The following is an 18,057-nucleotide window of genomic DNA, read 5'->3' on the forward strand; positions in this document are numbered from 1 at the left end:
CGTTGCAAAGATACAAAGGTGCTAGAAAATATTTTTACAAGCTACGTTAATATATAAGAGGAAAAGTTCATTAAATTGAAAAATAACATTTGAACTTTTTATTCATTTTAAAATATATTTTAATTTATAAAACATTTCATAAATTATGTTTATCAATATAAAAAAATTATTTTTATTTTTGTAAAATTAGACATATAAAACAAAACAATATATACATTTTTTTTAAGCATGCATAAATGAAAATATAAAAATATTTTCATTTAAATTTAGAATTTAGGTGGTTATTGAAAATTTTATTTTATAAATACCCCAAAAGCCATTATTTGGTTCACAATTTACATTTGTTCCAGCTAACAACGCCTTAGCCAATGCTAATGGCCCACAGCATTGAAAAAGTCGAGCTTTTCCAGTGTTGTTCTGAGCTAAACAATTATATTTATCCACTGAGTGGGAGTTGAAAAGGAAAAAATGTTGGTCGTCTGAATGTGGGGAATGAAGATGTTTAAATGCCACAGTTTTTCCTTGCGTAATAAACAGAAATCCTGAGTTTTTTTCAATCCTTGGCAGAACTTCTTGGATAATATCCTTATATAAGCAGCTCAAAGGATTTTGAGTGAACAATGACCCATAACACACATCATTTTTTTCAACTATGACCACAAGCTGATTTTTCATGAGAAAATTAGATAATAACTCATCTATATTTAGCATGTCTTCATTAGCGGTGACTCTGCATTGTAAATAATACTTGTCACCACCAATAAGGATATCGTCTAAATCTTTTACGGTTACAGTAGACAAGTGATTAGGCAATGCTGCTATCGCATATGTTGCAATAGCAGTACATTGTAACCCTGTTTGCTGGTGTGTAAATAATTCCAGGCTGCCTTGGTGGTAATTGGCCGATTGATATAAATATACTCCCTTCATGGATGTAACGCTACAGTGATCTTCCGTGGCCAATTCTATTATATCCTGAAAAATTATTAAAATGATTATATTATACCGGCTTACACAGCTAACTAAGTTGGAATTTTCTAATTTTTTGAAATTGAGAATCTATGCTTGAATGCTTTTTTGAAACCAAAGAATTGAAAAAATATTAATTAATTGTAGATATTGTTGCCATATGTTTAAAATAATTTTTATTCAGTTAACAATTACTTCGCATTCATCGGATCTTAATTACCCAAGTTCTAATTCAGTGTAAGTATTCAGCGCCGAGTATTAAATAAAAGAAATATTATAAACGGTTAAAAAAATTAAATATATGATAACAATGAAAACTTACAATTGTTTCTTCAGAAAGTTGTAAATTCTGATCATTCTCTGATGATGACAATGGTTCGTACGTCTCCAATATGTCCTGAAGCATCTGCGTTCGGAATGGTTTCATGTTAGCGGTGTTTATATTGGCAATCGGTTTTAACATCGACAACTGCTTTGCATAATAACAAACGAAAACGCCACAGTCATAATCATTATTCTGCAGCGGAATATTCTGAAAAATCACTTGACTGATATAAACATGTCGTAAAAACAAAATAATATCCTAAGCATCTACATCGTGTAATGATTTTAATAGAATAATTACGAAGGGGATAGATAATTTTCTAATATAACCCTGTTTTAAGCAAAAATACGGTTAACAAAAAATTCAATAATTTTTAACTTCTTGCTAAAAATCTCAGATTTTCAAAAATCGGAAAGTTATGGTTTTCACCCCGTTTTGCAAAAATAAAGTTTTCATCAGATCTCGACGTTTGAAGGTCACAGGAAGCTTCCCTGACTACCCCCGCGATGTTGTCACTATGTATGTATGTATGTATGTATGTATGTATGTATGTATGTGTGTGTGTGTGTGTGTGTGCGCGCGCGCGCGTGTGTGTGTGTGTGTGTGTGTGTGTGTGTGTGTGTGTGTGTGTGTGACTCGCTTATAACTTTTAAGAAAACTTGAAAAATCTAAAAAAAATAAGAAAAAAATCATTTTTGAAAGCGGTTTTTTTGGAATATCTTTTAAACGGCTCTATCGATCAACTTCAAAAACTAATCCGCCCTTAAACTTGAAAAACCACGCCGATCGTCGCCAATCCGGTCAAAATCGGTTGATTCGTTCGTGAGTTATCGTGAACGAAAGAAAACCGAAAAAAGTGTTTTTTTGGGATTACTCTGAAGTTTTCGATTTGATCAATTAAAACTTGAAAATCACTCATGAGGATGATAAAACTACGTCGAATGCCGCCAACCGCGTGAAAATCGGTTGATCCATTCAAAAGTTATTGCGATTTGAAAAATCCAAAAATAGTGTTCTACGAAACTTCTATCAGACTTTTGAGCTGGGAGAGCTCAAATGCATCAAGATATTATCTCTCCGAACTCAGTGAGCTCAAAATATCACATAAATTATATTTTGAGCTCAAAAATCTTAAAAATGTCATAAGTACAACTTTAAGCGCTCAGGTATGGAATTAGCGGGAAGTTACAGGGATGGCCTTTAGGGTGAACCGTTTTCCTAATTTTTTTTTTTTTTAAACAAGCTGTTACAGAGTTCAATACTTTTTTTCATCTTTAATGTCTCTATTTTGTGCCAAACACTATTTAATTATTTACAGCTTTCAATAACTCGACTGAGCAGAATTAAAAAATAATTTGATATGCGATTTTTATGAATCAAAACAAAAAAATTCTTCTTGACACATCTAAGATATTAATTTGGATTTAATAATCGTATCTAAGATGAAATTTTTATTTTTTTAACTAAAATTATTTGACAAATTAAAAAAGTGTTTTTCAAAAATTGTTTTGAAATTTATCAAAAAATCATAGTCCGAGAACATCATTGTTTGAAAATTTTTTTATTATTATCGTCAAATGTTACTATAGACTATTTTATTGGTAAATTTTGAAGATTTTTAATCAGTTTTTTTATTTTTTATTTATTTTTTTTTTTTTTCGTATCGTTTGTATCACGTTTAATTCATGAAGAAAACGTTACAAAAATAATTGCTTCCTATTCAAAGATCCAAAAAAGAATGTACTTCTATTATTTTTGTTTAATCATTACTAAACATGTATTAGCAAAACCGCGTTCAATTCTTTTTCTGAATTCGTAAATTACAAAGAATTTAAATAATACAACAGTTATTGAATACGTACTTTAGCGTGCTTTTTTGCCCATTTCCTCGGCTTTGCAGCAGAATATTCTTTCTGACATTGTTGCTTTTCTTTCGTAGTCAGATATTCCTCAATAATCTTAAAAAATTAATCGCAATGAAAATGTATAGCAAAAAAAATTTTTTTTTCTGATTCGTAATGTATATGCGATATTCCATGCCAAATCTACAACTTTTGAACTCGACTCCTTTACATTTAGCTGAAACTTTATCATTCTTTTCTACCCTTTGAAAAACGTTCTTGGGAATGTTTTCAAATTTATTTGTCCAACCCAAAAAATGTTTTGATTTTCCTAAGAAAGTGGCTTTTTTATTTTCAAATAGCCATAACTATTTTAGATATTGACCTTTGGGTACCTTTTTTTTTTAATTTTTGTTTTTGAATGAAATTTTCGGAAAAATACACAAAAAAAAAACAAATATGATTAATTCTATTATATAATAGATTTTTTTGAGCAAAATCGTTATTTTCCGAAGTCGGTCACTTCTTTTTTTATTTTTTTTTCTCAAAAAAAACTTTAATCAGTTTCACAACTATTCCCACTCATCTCGGGCAGGGCCGATTGTTTTTTATTTTATTGAAAAAAAAAAAAAATAACTTTTTTATTGCTGAAAATTTGACAATTTTTTATTGTCAAAAAAAACCATTTATTTTATAGATTTGGTTATATTTGATTTTTTTTGTGTATTTCATCGGAAAGTTCATTCAAAAACAAAAATTTAAAAAACAAAAGTTACCCAAAGGTCAATGTCTAAAAAAGTTATGGCTATGTGAAAATTAAAAAGTCACTTTTTTGGGAAATTCAAAACTTTTTTTGGGTTGGAAAAAAAAATTTGAAAAAATTATCAAAAAAGTTTTTCAAAATGTAGAAAATAATGATAAAGTTTCAGCTAAATCTAAAGGGGTCAAGTTCAAAAGTGGTCGATGGAATACCCCATATATACTTCGGAGTGTCTATTGACACCATCCACGGAAAATCCGTGACTAAAAAAGTGAAAAGATGGTCATTTTTAGCTTTTTCCCATGTCTTTAAACCGTGAAAAATCCGAGGAAAAAAATTGATTAATTGAACGATATATATTATTGTCCGTGACTTTAAGAACTTAAAAACACGGAACATTTAAAATTACAAGGAACAAATAAATTCTTTTTTTTCCGTGACTCTAAGAGCTAATTAACACAGAAAACCTTTAAGAAAGGGACAATGCGTTCGGTTGTCCGTGACCCTAAGTACTTAAAAACAGGGAAAATTCTAAATAACACACGGAGAAAAAATAATTTTTGCGGTAAGGTGAGATGACTTATGGTAACAAATTTTTACCTTAGTATAGAGCTAACGCAATATTCTTTGTTGTAACATAACATTGTAATGATAACAAATTTTATTTTTTCCTTAGTAGTGTCATCTGTAAGTACGACAAAAATATTTCTATCAGTGACATGAGTTTTGAAGAGCCATCACCGTCCCAGACTTGGCCCAGACCTGGACCAACGCTTGACCTAACAAGTTGATATTTTCAAAGCGAGGCTTGGGGAAATCACTATTGCTGGACTGAATATGAATTTAAAACTTGCTTATTGTTGTCCTAATAGAGTCATAAAAACTTTTTTGTTATAATAAATGCACATTGATTTCTTATAAAAAATATTTAAAGTTAAAAAATACTGCAATTCTTCATTAACCTTCCGTTACACGCGCTTTCTCTAGTGTCTCACTCTTATTCATACAATCTCTGTTAGGTTGAGTAGTGTTGTGCGGGGAATCCCCGCGTACGCGAGTAACGAAGGGTTAATAGTCACATTATTTTCGAATTATCAGAGCAATTTTCAAAATTATTTATCACAATATAATTCCGTTCATCTATAAATTATGAAATAAAATTAGTAAGTTATTTTTTATCAAGTGAATGAAAAGTGACAATTTCTAAATTAAAATTTTTACAACTGTGATTATTCATTCATTTTTAGTAACAGAACATTTTATCGCTTCCGTCGAATTTTGGTTCACCGAGCCTTGTTTTTTTGTTTCCCTCGACTTGGGGCATGGTTATCATCCAAGGCTTGGATCGAGGCTTGGTCCAATCGTTAACCAATGCTCGACCGAAGCTTTGGCAGCATTGGCAATACAACGGGCCAAGGTATGGTCCAAGTCTTGCCCAATAGTTCCTTCCTGCTTGGGTTCCTTGCACGGAGAAAACGATTTTGTCACCGTAACACAAGAAGGGATAACATAAAGCTATGTTCATGTAACATAACTGACTGACTTACAGTAAGAAATTGATTTGTTATAATAATAATAAGTAGTTATAACATCAGTTTAAAAATTGAATTTGTTATCCTAACGAAAATGCAATAATTACAGTGGATTTTTTATGTGCTTATCTGTATCAAAGTAAGAATTTGCTACTATAAGTTACTTTAGCTTATCATAAGTAATTATTTACTTTGTAAAAAAAAATTAATTTTATCACTCCCAAAAATATTTTTGTTCTCCCACATAGCGATTTTGTCGTACTTACAGATGATATTACTAAGGAAAAAATAAAATTTGTTATCATTACAATGTTATGTTACAACAAAGAATATTGCTTTGGCTCTATACTAAGGTAAAAATTTGTTATCATAAGTCATCTCACCTTACGGCAACAATTTTTTTTTCTCCGTGTGTTATTTAGAATTTTCCCTGTTTTTAAGCCCTTAGGGTCACGGACAACCGAACGCATTGTCCCTTTCTTAAAGGTTTTCCGTGTTAATTAGCTCTTAGAGCCCCGGAAAACAAGAATTTATTTGTTCCTAGTTATTCAGAATTTTCCATGTTTTTAAGCCCTTACAGCCACCGAGAACAAGAATTCATTTGTTCCTGATTATTTAGAATTTTTCGTGTTTTCAAGTCCTTAGAGTCACGGACAACCAGATGTATTGTCTGTTTCTTAAAGGTTTTCCGTGTTAATAAGCTCTTAGAGTCACAGAAAACAAGAATTTATTTGCTCCTGGTTATTTAGGATTTTCCGTGTTTTTAAGTTCTTAGAGCCCCGAAAAAAAAAAAGAATTTATTTGTTCCTCGTTATTTAGAATTTTTGGTATTTATAATCTCTTAGAGCCCTGGAAAAAAAATTTATTCGTTCCTTGTTATTAAAAATTTTCCGTGTTTTTAGATCCTTAGAGTCACGGACAATAATATATATCGTTCAGGTAATCAATTTTTTTTCTCGGATTTTTCACGGTTTAGAGACACGGAAAACAATGTTAAAAATGACCATTTTTTTCACTTTTTTTGTCACGGATTTTCAGGTGGATGGTATGTTTAGCAGCGCCGTATATACTTACGTTTAAAGTTTTTTCATTTTTTCCACCAAGTCTATCGTAGTACCAAATAGTAGAATCGATTACATCGACGACACATAACGTCCAATGGTTTTCCAAATGGATTGGAATGAAAATAATATTTTTTGCTAGAATGTCAACCTAAAATTTCGAATATTTTATTATAAGCTTTCAAAAACTGTTGAATTAGTAATAATATAAAAGAATATAAAAAAATTTTACGTTTTTCGTCCATTTTTCAACATATGTAAAGCCTTTGTTCAATTGCGGATAAAAATGAGTGTCAAATACATAAGTATCCACCAATGACAAATTTGCAATGATTTTCAAGTATAGATTAATTACCTAAAGAAAAATTGAATCTAAATAGCTTGTTGAGATTAACTTCTTATATCTATGTTATCTGATTCATTCCAATGATCTTTAGAGTAGCAAAAATGATTGATTATTAGTCTTCTTTTTCAAGCAAAATTAACTCAATAACTTTTTTATTTTTAATTTATTAAATTATTTCATCACTTCTATTACATTAAGTTATAAAGAAGTTTTAGCATAAAATATTAATTTGTTAATATTAATGACTATTTAGTAGACTATTTACGCAATACGTCTGTCAGGTCACTTAGTTATTTGTAAATTAAATATTTCATGTGTTATTTTTGCTACACTCAAGATAATACATAGGATTTTATTATTCTACTGATTTCAATGACAATAAAAGAATTATGAAGCTAACATTCTTACTTACTTCATCATTTAGTTGATTTGGCGGAACAAGCTTCTTTAAATCCATAACTCTAACACTCATTCCAACATTACTTGAAAATAAATGTTCGCCATTGACTTCAAGATGTTCCTAATTGGAATCAATAAAATGAAATTTTAATCAAATACATCAATGTGGTCGACGACATGAAATGATATTCGAAAAATAATACAAAAAACTCACTTCCAACGTTTAAAAACACAACTATTATTTTCGAATATTAACATTGCATTTTTCAATTGAAAAAATTTTTTTTTATTTTTTAGTGTTTTTTCAATCTTACATATAACATGCACGATGAGCAATTTAAAAAAACATAGAGTTCTATTGAATCAATTTATAACATTGTATTATAATTTTCTATCGCATTTTGCTTAATTTTGCATAATAAAGAAGTGTACAGTGCTTCTAATTTAAGAGGATTCTTTGGTTTGATGGTATGACTTACACGCATGTTCGTTTATTTTTTAATTTTTTTGTAAGGTCCAATGAAACTACAGGACTTTAAAGTTGTCATCAGTTATTCATAAGTATTTTTAGGATATACGTATACATTTTTTAAGGGAGTATTCTAGTGTAGAATTTCAAAAAAATCGATTTTTTTTTATATCTTCAAAGTTTAACTATTTAAGAATATGTCTACGAGAGGATTTTTGAAAATTTAAATTATTTTCGGAGCTATAGACAATTTACTGACCCGGCCTCCAAACTGGTTCGGTTGGGTCTAGTCGAACAAAAGACATTAGGGATTCTCCGTCTACCTGAATCTATATTTCTCAGTTAAGCCTTTTGTCCTTTATATATATGTATATAAAGGATATATACAGGGTGTCTCAGAAGTCGTGAGCCACCGGACAGGGTGTGGTAGAAAATTGGATTCTGAATAGAAAAGTCCTTTACCATTTTTCGATCAGACCCATAGAAAAATTACTACAAATTTATGAAAATAGACCAATGAGGAGCGCGGTTTAGCGGCAGAACGGTAGGCGCAAGAGCGAGCGAGTGGAAGCGCGACAGGCAATGCGTGCGCGCTCGCTTGCACACGTGTGATATCATTGCTCAGTTATAGCGGGATGCCCGCATGCAATAATAATGATCAATGATACTCCTGTAAATAAAAAAAAATTAATATTAGAAAAATCATCCCATAGACAGCCCCATAAAATAAAAAATGTGCGATTTTTTGATAATTAAAACTCAAATTTTCGGTGTCACCGAAAAATGAAAAAAAAAAAGCCAACAGTCATATTCAATGATACCCCTGTAATTAAAAAAAAAAGAAAAGTTATAAAAGTACCCCATACACTCTGAGATACAGCCCCATAAAGCCAAAAATTTGCGATTATTTAATGATGAAATTCAAATGATCAGTGTGCACTTGAAGTTAAAAAAAAAAAGCAATAAAAATAATCAGTGACACTACTGTAGACCAAAAAAATTGAAAAAAAATAAAAAACAACCTCATAGACACTGAGATACACCCCCATAAAGCTGCGATTTCTCCATTATTTGTGAAGTTAAGTTGAAATTCTCGGTGTCAACTCGGAATAACTCAAAGAAAATTATCTTTCTTTCCAGTTTAACCTTTTTATGAATTAAAAATCAAAATTTTGGAATCCACCCCATAAACACCGAGAGGCAACCCCACAATGCTACAATTGTTCGATTTTTTATTGATTTAAATTGAAATTCTCGGTGTCTACTCAAAATAAGTAAAAGAAAATTATTGTACTTTTTAATGTTATCTCTGTTATAAAATAATAAATCAAAATTTTAGAATCCACCCCACAGACACCGAGATACATCCCCATACAGTCGCTATTTGTCGATTTTTAATTGACTTAAATTGAAATTCTCGGTGTCCACTTAAAATAAAGAGCATAAACTCATTCCACTTTCCAATTTACTCTTTTTAATAAATGAAAATATCAAAATTCAAGAATTCACCCCATAGACCCCAAGATACGCCTCCATAAAGCCGCGATTTATCGATTTTTTGTGGATTGATATCGAAATTTTCGGTGTCATATGAAAATTTGAATTTTAATTATTGAAAAATCGCGAATTGTTGGCTTTATTTGGATGTTTGTTAGTGTCTATGCGGTGGATTTTCAAGAGTTAAGTTTTTTATGTTTTTAAGGGTGTAATTTAAAAGTACAATAGGTTTCTCTTGTTGTTGTTAAATGGACACCAAGAATTTCAATTTCAATTACTAACAAATCACAAATTAGCGGATTTATGGGGTCCTATCTCGCCGTTAATGGGGTGTTTTTTCAAATCTTATTTTTTTTTGCTTACAAGAGTATATCTGAAAATGAGTTTTCATACTTTTCATTTATTTTCAACGGACACCGAGAAGTAGCATTTTAATTACTAAAAATCAGAAATTTTCAGCTTAATGGGATCATAATTCGGAGTTTGCGGGGTGGTTTTTTAAATAATAAATTTTTTTCGATACACAGGAGTTTAATCGATAAGTACAAAAGGTTTCTTTTGTTGATTTTCAATGGGCACCAATAATTTGAATTTTAATTTCTAAGCAATCCCGATTTTTGTGCGTTATCAAGTCATATTTCGGTATCTATGGGGTGTTTTTACAATTTTTAAATTTGTCTGATGGTCAAAAGTACCACTGATAATTTTGATTGGTATTTTTTTTCTATTTCGAATGCACTGTGAATATTTTAATTTTTATGTTAAATAATCCCGAAATACTCGGCTTTATTAGGCTGTATCTTAGTGTCTATGGGGTGGTTTTTGTAATTTTTAATTTTTTTCTGATTGTTATGGGTATAGTTAACTATTAGTCCTAGATTTTTATTTGAAATTTTGAGTAGTCGTCGAAAATTTCTATTTTAATTATTGAAATATCGCACAATTTTTGGCTTTATGGGACTGTATCTCCCTGTCTATGGGGTAGTTTTTTATTTTTAAAAATTTTCTTCACCTACTGTAGTGTCACTGATTATTTTTATTGCTTTTTTTTTTCACTTCAAGTGCACTCTGATCATTTGAATTTCATTATTAAATAATCACGAATTTTCGGCTTTACGGGGCTGTATCTCAGTGTCTATGAGGTAGTTTTTTATTTTTTTTCAATTTTTTTGGTCTACAGTAGTGTCACTGATTATTTTTATTGCTTTTTTTTTTAACTTCAAGTGCACACTGATCATTTGAATTTCATCATTAAATAATCGCAAATTTTTGGCTTTATGGGGCTGTATCTCAGAGTGTATGGGGTACTTTTATAACTTTTTTCTTTTTTTTTTTAATTACAGGGGTATCATTGAATATGACTGTTGGCTTTTTTTTTTTTTTCATTTTTCGGTGACACCGAAAATTTGAGTTTTAATTATCAAAAAATCGCACATTTTTTATTTTATGGGGCTGTCTATGGGATGATTTTTCTAATATTAATTTTTTTTTTTATTTACAGGAGTATCATTGATCATTATTATTGCATGCGGGCATCCCGCTATAACTGAGCAATGATATCACACGTGTGCAAGCGAGCGCGCACGCATTGCCTGTCGCGCTTCCACTCGCTCGCTCTTGCGCCTACCGTTCTGCCGCTAAACCGCGCTCCTCATTGGTCTATTTTCATAAATTTGTAGTAATTTTTCTATGGGTCTGATCGAAAAATGGTAAAGGACTTTTCTATTCAGAATCCAATTTTCTACCACACCCTGTCCGGTGGCTCACGACTTCTGAGACACCCTGTATATATATATATATATATATATATATATATATATATATATATATATATATATATATATGTGTGTGTGTGTGTGTGTGTGTGTGTGTGTGTGTGTGTGTGTGTGTGTGTGTATGTATTTAGTGTGGAATGGCAGATTGAATAAAAGTAAGTATAATATATCATTTCATGACTTTGACAGCGAAAAACTTTACGCGAAACTTTAAATGCGTTTTTCTCAGAACAGACTTTTTCAATATATTTGTCACGATTTCTCGAGTTCTACTCGACCGATTCACTTGAAATTTTCAGAGAATCTTCTTTATAGACCTCTCAAGAATTGGAACTAGTCTCATCCCCAAATTTCAATTTTGACTATTTTTAAAAAATTCGAGAAACTCAAAACAATGGTAAAAAAAATCGTCTTTTTTTCAAACAGTCGCCATTTTGTCAAAAAAATTTTTTTTCACTCATCGCTAGTTCAGATTCTTGCGACATCATTGCAGATTAATAATCTTTTTTATTTTTTCATTTCAGATAACTAGGAAGGTTGAAATCATCTCAAAACTCATCTGCCAATTTTTTGACCCCCCCCCCCACTTCATCAGCTGCCAGTTTTTAAAATTTTTGACTTTTTTTTTTTATTTTTTTCTGTACTCTTGCAACATTAATAAATAACTGATAAAAAAATGGATAGTAAAAATATTGATTGTTTTTTTTTTACGACACTTTAAAAATATCCTAAAATTCATGTCTCTACACTAGAATACCCCCTTAATGAATATATTTATTAGAACCGAAGTTATAGAGCTCTGAATGAACTGTTATCACAAGAAAATTTTGAAAATTAAATTTTTTATCGATTTTACAACAAAAAATTTTTACGTTTAAGTTTTATACGTCAACTTGTTGTTAGAAAAATTTTTAAAAATTTAAAATTATAGTTTAATGGTTTACTTTGTTAACAACTATTTACCTTGTGCAGTTGTAGTAAGGAATCGATAGTTGTCGTTCCGATGCTCGATTCATTTTCATTTCCACGTTTATTGTTGGAATTGTTTCTAAAAAAATTACTGAGTAATTTTTTCCTTCCTTCAATAATGTGACTCATGTTCGAAGATATTCCGTTATAGTTCTTTATTGACTCCACAGCTGCTCGTAATTCTTCATTGAAAGGTTGTGGCGACTGTTTTTCAATCAATGTTTCGTTTAAAGCATTTACGATGTTTTCATATTCCAACATGGCAAAATTATCGTCTTCTACCATGTACACAAATGCTTCATCCTTTACAATGACTTCTTGTAACGATATATCAGTCGACCAGTCAGTGAAATCCATCGTCATTTCAGACTTAATTAATTCGTCACAATTATGTTGATGTTGGGAAGAATCCAAATCGACATCTTTTGCATCATCTCGCTCAAAGTCGTCAGGCATTCCAACAATTAAAGAATCCACGCTTTCCATAATTGTTTCATCCTCACTGTCAACAACCTTAAAAAAAGGTAGATTCTGTATTTATTAATAGCATCATGAGCAGTTATATATTTTACATAAAGAGAAATGAATAATTTCAAAAATTTTAATTATAATCATTATTGAATAATTATAATAATAATAATTATAATTATTAGGGTATAATTATAATAATTTTAATTATAATGTTTATTTAATTGATACTAGCCTTGTAATGTTATTGACTAAAATTAATTCATGGTAATAATTACTATCACAATAGTAATAGTTATTATAATGATAGTGAAAGTCATCATCACGAAAATATTAGTAATTACCATCTTTAGAATTTCAATTTTTTTGTTAATTTACAACAGGGTTACCATTACTATCATCATGATAAATATTACTACTGAGATGGTAACTATTACCATCAATTACTTATAGTCAATAAAATTCCTAGAGTAATAAATACTGAACAATATAATAATAATTACGCAATTATTTATTTCTTTCTGTGTAATACTAAATTATAAACATTTTACGGAATTAATTCATTTAATAGAATATATATCTTACTTATGTCTTAAAATATGACGTTTAGTCTATTTATTTTTAAGATTTGTTCAAAGTATTAACTTCGAAATGTTCATTTCTGAAATCTACTTCCAATCTTAAGGAGTCATCTGGTTTGAAGCTCTGATTTTTGAGCATTTTTTTTGGGATTTTTTTGTAAAGACCGACGAAGAGATAGAACTTTGAACTTTTTACCATTTATTTATACATATTTCAAGAATATACAGTAACATTTTTAGCTGAAAACATCAAGCAGAATTTAAGATATAGTAGTCTGAATACACCTGTCTCGAAAAAATTGACGCGCCCTTCCTCCATGATATCAGCTGTTTTACGAGATTTTTAATCAGTATACTTATAGGACTATAGAACACCGATTGGACTACGATCAAATAAAATTTTTTTAAATTTCTATTTTTTTTTGGATCAAAAAGTTAACAAAAAAAAATTAAATTCGGACCTTTTTGTTCCGAAATCTGTCAAAAATGAAATTTTCAAAATTTTTTTGAAACGATTTTTTTTGGAACGATCAAAAAACTATTTTGAGAATTGGATTTTTGACAGATTTCAGAACAAAAAGTCCAAATTTATTTTTTTTGTCAACTTTTTGATCAAAAAAAAAATTTTTTTAATCGTAGTCCACGCGGTGTACTTTCAAGTATACAGATTAAAACCCCGCCCGTTTTTTTTTTCTTTCAGATAAGCCGATCAGCTGATATCATGGAGGAAGTGAGCGTCAATTATTTTCGAGGTGGGTGTCTTCAGACCACTATAACTTCAATTCTATTTAATATTTTCAACTGAAAATTTAACTGTATATTCTTGGAATATGTATAAATAAATTGTAAAAAGTTCAAAGTTCTATCTCTTCGTCGGTCTTTACAAAAGAATCCCAAAAAAATGCTCAAAAATCAAAGCGTCAAACCAGAAGATCCCTTTAACCAATTGTCCTTCATTTCTCTACTTAGCTACGAGCAACTTACAAAATACCCCGCCCCTTGACACAATCGCCAGAAAAGCTGCTAAAAACTTATAGTAAGGGTACAATAGTTATTGGTTGAAGTACTGAGATCACAAAAAAAAACGGTGTCTCAGAAATTGGACATCTTCGTACGATCTATTGTTGTTAGCTAGCCTCGTCACATTTTTCATAACCAGTCCTCAGAGCAAATCATGTAATCAAATTTTCAGTCTCTATCGCTTTTAATTTTTTTTGTAAATCAATATTATACTAATTTATTACCTGGTCGTTTTCAAAGTCCTCCTGAAGCTTTCTCTTGACATTGTCCAAATGGCTTCTATCATTAGACATATCTATATCGAGGTCAGATCCATCGACTACAGTAACCATATCGTCATCATCATAATCATCATCATAATCACTGTCACTGTTATCAGCTAACCCTGGATTATCTTCAATCTCGATTTTAAAAGACTCTTCATAGAAACGCTTGTAATCTTCAATTACTTTTCTCTCCGTATGATTAACATATCTATTCCAGCGTTCTGGAGTAACTTGCGATAAAGCTTCAGACCAAACTTCCATCGCTTTCTCCTCAGAATAGTTACATTCTGGTGCAAAATGGGCATCATAGTAGCGCTTGCACTGACCCCAAACCAATTCGATAGGATTGTAAAAATAACAATACGGAGGTGTTTTTAAAATCTCATGTCCACTTTCCTGGATTAACGAATCTATTTCATGGCTTTTTGGTTTCTTGTAATTCTGACACAACATAAGGAGATCATTTTTAAGAGATCTTTTGTCATGCAGAATTTCATTGTCCGTTAACCAATCAATCAACTTTTGCTTATTCCAGGAAGATACCGGTTGTTTTTCCGACTAAAAAATTAAGCTGAGTTAATAAATTAAGCATTATATACTTAAGAAAACAGATAAGCAAAAACCATTAAAAAAGTTAATTATGCAATAAAGATTATGTTTAAAATTATGATGAAAAAGTTCACTAACAAATTAGTTGTTAATTATAATTAAATAAATAATATGACAGACTGTAGTATCCAAGTGTTTAAAAGCGGTTGATAGTTAATTTTCAAACAATTTTGTTCATATATATGTAGGAGCAGGAAAAATATTTTGTTGTAAATATTTTCTATGCTTCTACTCTAGTAAAAGTATTCGGTTTAAATATTTTTATTTTTAGTTGCAAGGATAAGTGGTTGTAAATTTAAGGATTAGACGAGTAACTAGTATTTCTGACATGCTGTCGCCAGATGTCAAAATATAGTTACTGTGTAAGATGGTTAAACATATTGTAGTTTAAGTGCGAGTGACAGAATGAGCAAGAGTGTATGAAGTATGCAAGTATGCTGTTTAGAGATGGGGGGTGAAAAGGGACCGAAAGGCCCAAGTAATTTTAAAGGATAGTTTTGTAAGTTAGTCTAATACCACCCAGGCTAGTGAGCAGTTGTATATTATTTCCCTTATCAATAAATCTATTATTATACTTTATAAATATCGCCTCGTGCTGTAATTTCTTTTAATTAATATAATCTAAAAATCTATATACTACATATAAGAAATAATTTATCATTCATTTATGTTTTAATCGTTTTAAAGATTCGATTTGTTGTACAAGTATGATAGAGATACTTCCGTTTTACCAATAAAGGGCGAGAGAGAAAAAAGTGTAAGCCCTGCTTAAGCACAAAAACAAAATAGATGTTAACTTAATAGCTATGAAGACAATAGTATATTACACACCTTGGGCAGTAAAATAAGAAATTTCTTAAATTACATGTAATTGTCGACCGAGGCGAAGCCGAGATTGACTAACATGTGATCTGAGGCCTTCCATTTGTATACTTCCCAAGGACTGTATACTATTTTTCTGTATAATTGTGTTTGAATGCGGTTTCCTCATGCATCAACAATCTCAAAAAATGAACAAACACACTAATTTTATATGTTTAATTATTCTCACCATTCCATGAACTATTTGTTGATGGATATTGCAAAGTTAAATTTGATTGCAATATTATATTGAATTTCATAGTGAGCATGGAAATCCATTATTACGTCTGTTCAATATTACAGCAGTATGTCAATAATCACGTATTTGCTAAAGCTAAACTTTCTGAATAAAAAGTTATTACAATATCTACGGTAAAGCATCCAGTAACTGTTCAGGAACCAGTACCTGCCCACTTTTTGTATTTGTATATCTATATTCAGAAATTCAGGTATACAAATACATGGCGTTAGTAAGTAATGGTTCCTGAACAGCTGCTGGGTATTTATATGTCAATTATATTACCTGCGTGGAGTGGTAAGAGGCATTGTCCATAACGATTACCGATGGTTCTTCTAAATTTGGCAATAATTTTTCGGTCAACCATTTTTCGAACATCTCCGCGTTCATGTCACCATGATAATCATCGTATTGTTTGGGTTTTTTTTGAGTGTTCACAATCAGAGAAGCGCCATCAACGAAACCATATCTTCCTCCTGCATGGCAAACAATATATCGTGGCCCAGTTGAAGCTTTCTTTACCGAAACGCTTCGACTGCTAAAATCTTGCCACTCATGAGTCTTCCCGGTACCATTGCGGAAAATCCAGGTTTCATCTTGGAAAATAAAGCGTTTTTTTTGCTCTAAATAATTTTCATATTTTCCAAGATATTCAATCCGGGCCGCAATGATGTGTGGTTGTTCCACTAGATACCGGTTGTTGTTCCTTTTTATGTGTTTAAATCCAGAATCATGTAAAACCTTACGTAAGGTTGAAACCTTCCCATAAAAAGGAATATTATTTGCTCTGCAATAAATTTAGTTTAGTTTTATAAACAGTTTTGAATGCTAATAGTGAAATAAATATAAAGAAATGAGGTCAATGTGCTCCTTGCGGTCTTGGGTCCATGATGTTTACACCGTCTCTGAAAATACACTATGTATGCAAAAATAGTGTATACATTGACTGTACAACGTGTATGTAAGGTTTCCTGGGTTCATTCATGAGATTTTAATGTGACAGTGAAGAGGACCAGTGTTCGATTCGACCGTACACCCAGTATTTTATTTATTCAAACAATATCAGAAATAGAATTTTGTCGACAAATAATTTTTTTTAAAATATATATTTTTGTAAATATCTACCCGGGAAGAAATGATCAGACCTGACTATGCCTGTTCATGTATGATCAGGCCTGAAATTAGATATAATCGTGCCTATTCATGTCTGAAGGCCTGTTCATGCTTGTCCATGCTTAGATAAGTTAATTAAATTTACCCTATGGTAGGTTATAAATGATAATCAAAAAACTTTTATTTATTGAATAGTAATATATACCGTTTATTGATAATTTACAAATTTATTAACTATCGAAATTAATGTATATACACTGAACATATACAAAAATTGTTTCTTAGCATATTTGATCCTTAGCATGAACAGGCATGGATAGGTATGATCATTTTTCCCGGGTTAAATTTTTACCAAAGTACAAAGAATTTCCCATGGATATACAATGAATACAACGTGTATGAATAAAACAAATACACGCCGGTGTATGTACAGTATATACACCGGAAGCTCAAGGCCGCAAGGAAATGCTTTAATCTAGCACAAATATACGTAAGTTTATCAGATCAACTAGGAAGAACGAAAAAGAATAAATGAATGATTTATTAAAGATCATACCTTATTTGCTGGAAAAGTTCGACTACCGTGATTGTCTTTCCTATAAAATATTAAGCAATGAAAAATAAAAAATATCAAGCATAAAAGTTAGAATTACTACATTATAAATACATCATAACTCTTATAGCCAAGTAAAAAATGAAGTATTGCCGAAAACTTTGATATAAATAGACTATTCTGACGATTTAGAAGAGACATTAGGAAACGAATGTATTCATTTCATTTACATTATCAACTCAAAGATTCTTCAGCAAATACAGGAGATGTACGGTCTGCAGAAAATATATGCAATGTATTACATTCACATAGTCTTCGAGATGTATACCCAAATGTTGGTATTGCTTTACTTTTTTTTTTTTTTATTTTTGAGTATTTCGGCTTCAAATTGTTCAAGAGAAAGAT

The 18,057-nt window shown here is 30.6% G+C and overlaps 1 protein-coding gene across 1 annotated transcript in view; it reads right to left on the reverse strand.

Moving 5' to 3' along the window:
* Positions 1–236: 236 nt before the first annotated feature.
* The window catches only part of LOC141525702 (uncharacterized), a 28,105-nt gene continuing 10,284 nt past the window's right edge, over positions 237–18,057 (reverse strand). Inside the window, exons 4-13 of the mRNA XM_074240267.1 lie at positions 17,656–17,695; positions 16,272–16,773; positions 14,237–14,836; positions 11,938–12,456; positions 7,247–7,354; positions 6,721–6,843; positions 6,502–6,639; positions 3,157–3,252; positions 1,292–1,501; positions 237–975 (exon numbers count right to left, since the gene is read on the reverse strand). Of these exons, the coding sequence (XP_074096368.1) occupies positions 274–975; positions 1,292–1,501; positions 3,157–3,252; positions 6,502–6,639; positions 6,721–6,843; positions 7,247–7,354; positions 11,938–12,456; positions 14,237–14,836; positions 16,272–16,773; positions 17,656–17,695 (3,038 nt within the window). The 3' untranslated portion in view covers positions 237–273. The remainder of the gene's footprint in view (positions 976–1,291; positions 1,502–3,156; positions 3,253–6,501; positions 6,640–6,720; positions 6,844–7,246; positions 7,355–11,937; positions 12,457–14,236; positions 14,837–16,271; positions 16,774–17,655; positions 17,696–18,057) is intronic.

The sequence above is a fragment of the Cotesia typhae genome, unplaced genomic scaffold (assembly GCF_013202065.1).
Source record: "Cotesia typhae breed Kobodo isofemale line unplaced genomic scaffold, CoteBio_Ctyphae contig_27, whole genome shotgun sequence".
NCBI lineage: Eukaryota > Metazoa > Arthropoda > Insecta > Hymenoptera > Braconidae > Cotesia > Cotesia typhae.